The sequence below is a fragment of the Alligator sinensis genome, unplaced genomic scaffold (assembly GCF_000455745.1).
Source record: "Alligator sinensis unplaced genomic scaffold, ASM45574v1 scaffold253_1, whole genome shotgun sequence".
Classification (NCBI taxonomy): Eukaryota; Metazoa; Chordata; order Crocodylia; family Alligatoridae; genus Alligator; species Alligator sinensis.
Window position 1 is genome coordinate 2111962 of NW_005842147.1, and position 9905 is coordinate 2121866.

Consider the following 9905-nt stretch of genomic DNA (forward strand, 5'->3'; position numbering starts at 1 on the left):
AACTCTTTGCAACGAGCACTTCTGTGCTGCAACAAAGAAATGCACCCTGCAAAGAAAGCTTCAAATTGGCGGGAAATTCTCCCTTGCACCGGGGTTCTCTTTTGCAGCAGAAAACTCCACCGTGCAAGGAAGCTATAATTTAGCGGGAACAATTTAGCAGTGCCAAAGCACACAAAAACAAAAATCACACCCTTTGGGTTGTGACAAGACCATTTTGTCAAGAGTTTTTGATCTTTCGGAGAGTGTCTGTGTTATCAGCAGCCAGCCTGCTGGATTTGTCAAGCATGATATCAACAAATATTTTACTATGGAGCTAACCTAGACCTTATCAAATAAATACATATGTCCACAGAAACGTTCTATTAGTTTACCCTGCAAGGCAAATGTGTCAGCTAAAATGTTTACCATCTAAAAAACACACTTTTTTTTATCTGTTCCTCAGGGCCCGAGTTTGTCATTACCATGTCACACACGTTAAAAATACCCAAAAGGAACCTGGTGCATACACAACTCAATAATATTGGGCTTCAACCTAAAGCAAATATGAAAAATATTTCTGAGACAGTTATAACTTAATAATAGGAGATGCATTTCAGACTGACCTAGGATAGCTGCCAGTATGGCTGAAGGCCAATCTTATGGATATTGCATCAGTAACATTCACAATTTTGAGGCTGCTGTTAGCAGAAAATAATGTATATACCCCTCTAGTTAGAGGTGAAAACTAAAAGTGGGCTTAAGCAGAAATGCCAGTTTCAAACCCCACTGACAAACTCACAGGAAAATGCAGATGCCGATGATAAACTGATTCCTGGGCTCATGTCTAGTAAACAGTACTATATCACTCTAACTCAGTTTGTATCAGATCTCTACATTTAAGATAGTCTTGATTAGCACTGTTTGCAATTGTTATGTCTACCGTTTACCAGAAAGCCTGTATATAAAGGAGTTTTCAACCCTTAATAATGTTCATAACAGCATGAATTAGAACAGAGCCCCCTTCCAACACCAATTATGGCACACTAGCAGAAGGAATGTGTTTTGAGAAGAAAGTGTTTTGCACTGATATTTTGTTGTCAAAGCCTTGTGCACCAAGATAAATTATATCCCCAGAGTGGTGCTAAAAATATCAAAGAATTAAACTTTTATCCACACAGCTGCTTAAAACTAGCTTGCCACTGCTTTTTCAATTAAATGGTGGTGTGCAGTTCAACGTGAGCAGCTCAGTGCTCATCTCCCTCCTAAGCCTGACTGGGACACAAAAAACAGGCCTTCTTCTACCTGAGTCCCAAGAATGACCAATATAGTAGTTACACACAGAGAACAACTGGTACAGACTCACTACTGAACATAGGTGTACTATCTCAAGTTTCTTTCCACTCATGTATGAAGAAGGGCTTTTATGGCAGTCACAGTTTTCAAACATAAAGGATAGCATAGTAGGATTGCCTTAAACTAATTGGCAATGAAGGGAGAAAATATATGGAGTAAGAAAAATCTATTGTTTTCTTATGGGTGTGAAAACAGTCAACTGCAGGTATTTTTAATGTATATTTAATTTAAACTGGGTTTTGGTGTTTTGGTTTCACAGTTAAAGACAAAAAACATACCAATCCAGAGCTACAGAAATCCCTGTAGTTTTCAACTGAATTTTAAGACCCATTCAAAGAGATAATTCATGTTATATTTGGTATATATGAAAATATAAATGAAATATTTTATATTATGTATTCATTTCACCATGATAGGGTTCAAGAGAAGCTGGTACCATCTGTTTCGCCATCTTCCAAAACAGTTCAGTATTTATCAGTTTAGAAGAAAAAAAAAAAATCACCACTTCTGAAAACAAAGAGAGTTTTATACCTTGGGAAGGAAAAATATCATTAGCAGAAGTAAGAGGTATAACAAGAAAAAGAGTGGTAGCAAATTTACTAATATCTGCTTATTATGTGAGTGGGAAATATACACTCATGTTCGGCTCTGCAGATTTTTTTTCTTCTTTTGCTGTGCACCTCCCAATTTTTGTTTCTTGGGCATCACATGCTTTTCTACTTTTGTTGATTTATCAGAAGTATCAGTCCAACAAACTTTCCTTTTCCTGGTAATCAATGGCTGCTCATCTTCATTTGCTAAAACAAACAGAAAAGTATTCATATAGGATTATTTGTACAGTCAACATATTGAATCTCCATTGTGTCTGTTAGCACAATGTGCATATTTATATCACCCCATTTTGACATAAACTGAAACTGCATGAGCTGCATACTATACTTACTTGCATACCACACATGGACCCCAATTTTGGACAGGTAGTTTTTAGAAAAAGGTGAGTTTTAGGCAAGGAAGCTGATTTCATACTAGGAGGGATGCATGGGAATCCTGGAATGGCTGCTGGAGTTGTGCTCCCTTCCCAGTCATATGCAGGAAGAATAGAGTTCATTCCTCAGGAATCACTCACCCCTTCCTTGCAGCTCCACAGCTAAAGGTTTAACCTTGTTAGAGCCACTGCCTTAGTGCCAGCAATTTTTGGCCATGCCAATTCAGCAGTGCCCATGTCAGGGTTAAATAAACTTTTAGTTGTGAAGCTGCAAGAAGAAGGTAAGTGACAAGTTCCTTTTGCATGTGGCTAGTAACCAGTCATGGTAAGCCCATGCTGTGGCAGATAAGATTCTAGAAACATCTTTTTCTCTTAATTCTGCCTTTCTAGAACAAGATGCATGTCTTACCTGGGGGCATATGGTATGCAAGGAAATACAGTCTTCAATTTTGGGGGGAGATGAGGAGTGGGCCAAATGCTCATTTTTCATGTAGTGTTCACACTTTTGAAGAGCAAACTAACATACTTAAACAGATGATCACACATAAGAATAGAATGAAAATATACTGGGCCATATTTTCTAAGCTAGGCCAATCCTTAGCTATAAAGATCTGTCTGCACGTAAGATATGCACACAACTGACAAGCTTGTGACCTGTTAGACAGCCATCCTTAACATCCCTCCAGTTAAGAGCAGTATTCTCAGAGCCTGAGCATTTTACTTTACATAAATGTCACTCCAATGAGTCTTAGTTTAAAATGATTACAGTAGGATATAGAGAACTAAGATGTTGCTCAGCTTGGAATATTTCAGAAATTAAGTCTGTAAGGATGTTACTGTACCCTTAAAAAGGTGTTATATTGTAAGATGAAAATACTTTAAAGAAATACATTTAAATGTCTACTTCTATTTTGAAAGGTGATTTCTGCAAATGCCATCGTAGGAGTTATTTAATGGTCTCTGTCAACTCTACCCAGTTTACAAGCAACACTTTGTCTCTAGCTGCCAAACTAGGATTCGACAAGCATGCAAACCTCTTTTGTGCCCACTGCATCATCATAGTGATAAACATACTGCAGGCCAATGTTTGCTCCTTTCAATTGCTTTAAACAGTCACAACTAATTGGAATTTGGTAAACAAATCCTGTTAACTGTTGCAAAAGAAAGAGAAGAATCTAATTTACCCTCTCTGGTATGCTCGACTTCCTCACCAGTGAAAACTAAATAAGATTATGAATAGTATAATTTCGGTTACCACAGGATGAGGTTTCAGCTTTGTCAGAGTTTTCTTTAGTTTCTGAAGCTGTGTCCAACCATACTGCCAGACATGTAAGCCTCGCTTTAGTATTGACTTCACACAGTAAAGATGGAGCATCCTGGATCTGAGAAAAAACAAATAGATTAATTCAAACTTATTTCAATATAGCTTAACATAGGCTTAGATTACTTTTTAAAAAGGTATTTTATATGCCTAATTCCCACTGATATCACAGGAAGCTAAGGGCCTACACACATGTAAGAAGTAAGCCCATAACTTGTACAACATCCTGCTCACAACTCAACTTTTATCTTTGGTTTTGTAAACTGTCAGGGAGAGAGTTCCTTTAGGGACAAGCCTCAACAAGAAAAATGTGCTTTTCATTAATATTAACTCAACTCAGGTAATTTAACGTGACTGAAGCACTGTTAGCTGAGCCAGTTGTTGTAGTGTAAAAACTTCAAAGTCAGCTAACAGAGCTTCAAATGGTTAACCTTCATTTTAACGGGGCTTCTTCAAGTGAACTAATTTTTCTTCTTTTAACAGGGCTAATTCAAGTGAACTAATTTTTCTTCTTTTGACAGGGCTAATTCAAGTGAACTAATGCAGTAATTAACTGGTTAAATGTATCCTGGTTTCTTGGTGTTCCCTCAACAGCTTTCTACCATTATAACTGCATTGCTGTATACACATCTTTCATATTTCCTAAATGCAAGTTATTCTGCATCCGAGGAAAGCCTAGGCAAATATTCTAGCATACATCACTACAGCATAATGGATGTATCTACACATTAAATTAATTTGAAACAAACTCCAGAGCAGTTTGAGCTAGAATAAACTACTCCCAGGTACAGCAGTTACATGTGTGCCCAGGACAGCAGTAACTTGAGCTGAGGCAGAGCAGTTTATGCCAGGTCTGCTCAGACCCAGGCTCTGGGTGGCATTGGGGCTGGCTGGGGAACAAGGGTGCTGAAATGTGAAGCTGTGTAACTAGGCAGCAGACAAGAATCTAGCCCCCACCTAGTTGGGCTGACTGGGTGCAATTTATGCTGTTGGTCAGTGCCTATATGTGCATTTAATCACAGTAAATTACCCCAGCATAAGATAGTACTGTCCTAGAGAGTACTATTTTATTGTGGCATAAATTAGCTTACTGCAGCCTACTACAATCTCATGTGTAGATGGTGATGCTTTACTCCACAGCTAATTAATTTACTTGGCAGTAAAGCACATATGTATACATGGCCAATATGTCCTGAGGATGAACAGGGAACAGTAACAACTCAAGCCACATTTAGAATTAACTATGTGAATCACTGGCTACAATTCTTCATCTTTATTGAAAAGTCATTAGCTTTGACAAACTAACCCTGCTAAAACTGTTCACCTTATACATCATGGAAAAATGCAAGACATTCGCAAGCAGAGAGAATTTGCTTGCTATGTCAATAATAAAAATTTGAAAATGCTAGAAAAGTGTTCAGGATGATATGGAAAGGCTCAGTGCTTCACCATGTTTGAATTTTTCAAATCAAACCAATATTTTTCCTCGCACGAAGTAAAAAAAAATATATATTGTTTATGTTTTGGGTGATGTTTAGTCACCAGCATTGCTGACATTGATAGCAATCACTAATGCATATAAAGCCTTGTCTATATTGTGCTATTTTTCATCACTAGAAATTCTATGATGGCTGCTGTCTGCCATCCGAGCATTCATGTCTGCTTGGTGTTTGCCGGGTCCTCTCAGTGGCAGTGCCAGCCAGGGCAAAGTATATCCTCAGAAGGCATCAGCTGCTGAAGGGACCACAGCAATAAGCTGGTGCGGGCTTGCCTGTGCATACCTTCTGATGTTTTCCAAATGGCAGCAGAAGCCCCTAGTGCCTGGAGATGCACCATTATACTGCCAGCAGAGAGAATGGGTTCCGTCACCAGATAAATAATATTTACCTTTGCTAAAATGTATATAGAAGAATGTTAGGACCCTTATTTTTGAGTGTAAATACATTAATACTTTTATTGGCAAAAAGGAAAGTGTTGTGCAGGCAGACATAAAACTGACAAGAAAGCTGTGAGCTTTGTCAGTTAATAATCAGACAGCAAAACCCAGAAGATGGGGAGTGAGATCTAAATCCATGGTTTTCAACCTTTTCCCATTTGCAGACCCCTAAAAATGTAAAATGGAGTTGTGGAGCCTGTAAGTGTGGGTATTCACATACTTTTGATTGATCATAGTAATCTTTCGCAGGCTCCTTAGATGTAGCCTGCAGACCCAGTTGAAAACCACTGATCTAGATAATTTTACCAGATGTTTTGTCATTACCAAAAATTTAAGAAGTTACAATAAGCAGTAATTCTCAACCTGTCTAGACTCAAGGCAACCCTGGATGGACTCACAGCACCCTCAGAAAACGACGGCTCTTCGTTTTCACTTTTTTTTTGACTACAGAAAATAATACAGATATTTTCTGTTGCAAAGAACTCAGAAAGACCACAACTATGAATTTCTATTTGAAATCTATGGGCTTATCTTGTGAATCATGCTTGCAAACATAACGGGTATGTAGCATTGTGTGGCACCCTTGAAAGGATCTCAAGGCATCCCAGAGTACCATGGCATTTTAGTTGAGAATCACTGCAACAAAGAAACAATTAGCCGAAAGATCCATATGTATAAAAGAGTGCTGCTGAACACAGTACAAAAATTATCCGTGTCAAGATTACAAATACATTTCTGATGTTCTTTAGCATTAACCTATATAAGCACTCTAAAATCTAAAATTCTGGAATTTAATTATCCAGAGTTTTTGCACAAGTTGTTAATATGCTTACCTTATTGAGATTGAGACTCCACATTTTAATGTATCCATCACTGGATGCAGTAACCATAACCTGTTGCCCTTCTCTTTCAAAGCTGTATATATCTTTAATTCTAGGATAAAATGAAATGCTTATTTGCTTATTACAATGACAGCTTAAAGCCAATAAGGACAAACATTAAGAAGTGACAGAAACTAAAAAAAAAAAAAAAAAAAGGTAAAACTGAAAAAATGAATTACGTACAATGGATGTTGTATGTGGATACCTTTGATTTAGGTGTGTAAGGTGCAGCTATACACGTAGGGGGTAAATTGTTTCATCTCTTGTGTTTCAAAAAGTAATATTTACCTTTGTTAAAATGTATATCAAAGAATGTTAGGACCCTTACTCAGAAAAGCACTTTAATGCTTAAGTTCATATTAAAGATCCATTGATATCAAAAGAACTTCAGCACATGCCTTTGTGAATTGGCACCTATTAGGACAGAATACCAGATCTGTATTTTAAGGGTAATGCAGAATATACATGACTCCCCTGGTTTTGTCTGGTATTGAGGTCAACTGTGTTATTTTATATGACTGTATTTAGTCATAAGGGTAAGCTATAAACGGGTAACGACATTTAATGAATGACCCTTTAGATTTAGTAAAAGGCTGTATAAACTGTCAAATTAAAAAAACACAATCTCAAAATCTTAAAATGACTTAAAAAAATGGTGCATCATGACATGTTAAACAGACTTTTTTTGTTTTTCTGGCTCCACTCAGCAACGGGATTTAATATGGGAATTAAAATGTCCTGTTGTGTTCCCCATGAATGGAACCTATAATCAAAACTAAGTTATAGCTGCTGTCACTTTCACATCTAATCCATAAAATCCATTCTGTTGTTGCATCCATGTTTTTTTTTTCATTTTTATTGTTTAACATCTGATATAAAACAAGAGTCATACTACTTTGCAGGGAAGACCAGGGAAAAAGTGCTAATGCTACCAAGGCAACTAGATTTTGATGCTTTTTTGTTTTGGTACATAAAAATCCTATCCAGTTCTCACTTGAAGTTAATGGGAGCTTTGTCCCTGATGCAAACAGCAGCAAGACTGAAGCCAAGTGATGTTTTAAGAAAGTAACATGCTCTTCCACTGTAATATTTTCCATCCCTGCCTCCACCCTATTTGGCAATCTCTGTTTCAAACACAAGTCATTCCACGTTTTTATATACTCTAATCATCAAAGAAATATTTAGTAAGGTAAATATTTAAATCATAACTGTCACAACCCAAAGTTGTGGTTTTTTGTTTTTGTGTGCTTCGGCACCGCTAAATTATGTCCCCGCCAAATTGCAGCTCCTTTGCACGGTAGAGTTTTCTGCTGCAATAGAGAACCCGCGTGCAAAACAGTATTTCCCACCAGTTTGTAGCCTTCTTTGCATGGTACATTTCTTTTGCATCATAGTGATGCACGGTGCAAAGGAGTTCCCGCCATTTGTATTTAGATTTGTGCCACATTATTGGCCGATCCTAAATTATGCACACGTGGCGGCTAGCGATTGGCTTGCTAGCCGTATAAAGAGCTTGGGAGGTTTCCGCCCAAGTTGGAGAGAGAGAGAGAGAGAAAGCAACTGGAGTTTGGGAGAAAGAGCATGAAGATTTCTAAGCACTGCTAATCCCTTCGAACCCAGCTTCTTTTTCTCCTTAAGAGGACAATAGAGGGCCGACTTACCGAACCCACGGAGTCTTAACAACTCCGGGGGCCTATTTACTGAACCCACGGAGCTTCAACCACTCCGGGGGCCAAACGGCCTCTAGCCTCTCCCCGTCGCTGAGCACAATCCTAAGACGTATCCCTTTCCTTTGAAACTACGGAACCCGCAGAGCTTCAACCACTCCGGGGCCAATTACCAAGCCGAACCCGCGGAGCTTCAACCACTCCGGGGTCAATTGTCGGAGTCCTCTAGCGAGGACTTAAGCGGAGCTGAGCCTGGAAAACTGTCCAGCCTACACCATGACCATCTTTGGTGTAAGTAAACAATCTTTTAATCAACCATTACGCGTCCGTAACTAATTCTAGCTCGCCACCGGTCTTCTTCGACCCTGCGTGCCCGGGCTGCTGGCCACAGCCCGCGTGCGCAAAAACGGGTCCGCATATCGCTCCCGGCTTGCACATGGCGACATGGACGAGATCGGGAGGCGACCCGCACAATAACAACTGGGCATTTGAATTAATACCATTTGGAAAAACAAGGCAGTTCATACCTATCAGAGCTATGGTTTCCATTTTTTGTAGATGCATGCAGGTATTCCTATATTGTTTCACTTGTTACAGATTCTATTACTTTCACTTTATAAAGGTTTTCTCCTCAACCAGAAGAGCCACAGGCTTTTATTTAACGAACAAGTGAGATGAAGCCTTGTCTATGTTACAGAGTATTTTTCTGGCAGAGCTACCACATTTAGGTCCCTGGTACACATTACACTCAAGACATGATTAACCTGTTAAACAAGTCTTAAGTTGTTACCTGGCCACACATTAATAGAGGGGTGGGCAAAATACAGCCCGCAGGCCAGATCCAGCCCACAGAAGGGCTTTGTCCAGCCTGTGGTGGGTCCTTGGTCCTGCCTGGTTCAGGTGTCACCCAGCCATGGCATATCCTGCTGCCTCCTGGGCACACACTGGTGCTAGGGTGGCTCCGCAGATGGACTGCCTTTCTAGGCAGCAGTAACTCCTTCTGGCTGCTGCTCGCCCCAGCCCAGTGGTACTGGTGGGGACCCACATGCACAGCCCCAACCCAGTGTGCTCAACACCTACTCTGGACTCACCCATCCAGGCTCAACAGCGGCAGCAGAAGCAGCTACTGGACAGAAACTGTTGCTCGGCATGGGGGAAAAGCAGCCTCTCCCCCTTGCTGTTGCCGGGCAGTTCTTGGTGCAGCCACCTGGAGCCTGTGCCACACCAGGCTGCCCTGCAGCTATGCTGGACTGTTACCACTGCCACGCTGGGCAGCCCAGAGGTGGTTGGTGATGGCGGCGGAGCTGTAAGGCAGCTCAGCGCAGCACCGACTCTGGGCAGCTGCACCAAGAACTATCTGGCAACAGTGAGGGTGAGGGGCCACTTTTCCCCTGCGCCAAGCAAGTTTCTGCCCGGTAGCTGCCTCTGTTGTTGCTGCTGAGCCTGCATGGATGAGTCCAGAGCAGACGTGGACCATGCTGGGTCATGGCCATATGCGCAGGTCCCTATCGGTACTGGAGGGCTGGGGCTAGTGGCAGCAGCAGCAGTCTGAAGGAGCCGCTCCAGCCCCAGTGGCCCAGGGGGTGGCAGGACGTGTCATGCCCAAGCAGTATGAAGTAGGCACAGGGCAGGCTGGGGTTGCATGCTGTTGGTGGTGGTGGGGAGGCACTGCAGGGTACACAGGCTCCAGGATGTTGGGGCAGGGTGGGTGCTGAGCTGCTCAGGGGGTGTGCCTGGGAGGCTCCCTGCACCCCCCACCATACCCTCAAACCCTCCCCATAAA

General features: G+C 41.0%; 1 protein-coding gene across 3 annotated transcripts in view; it reads right to left on the minus strand.

The window, feature by feature from the left end:
• Nucleotides 1-1910: 1910 nt before the first annotated feature.
• Nucleotides 1911-9905, minus strand: part of PAK1IP1 (PAK1 interacting protein 1) — an 18497-nt gene continuing 10502 nt past the window's right edge. For 2 of the 3 annotated variants that reach the window (XM_025206226.1, XM_006025444.3), the window contains exons 8-10: nucleotides 6408-6507; nucleotides 3573-3699; nucleotides 1913-2129 (exon numbers count right to left, since the gene is read on the minus strand). In XM_025206226.1, the coding sequence (XP_025062011.1) occupies nucleotides 1969-2129; nucleotides 3573-3699; nucleotides 6408-6507 (388 nt within the window). In that variant the 3' untranslated portion in view covers nucleotides 1913-1968. Of the gene's footprint in view, nucleotides 2130-3572; nucleotides 3700-6407; nucleotides 6508-9905 lie in introns of all 3 variants that reach the window. The other variant, XM_014520738.2, reaches the window with a different exon arrangement.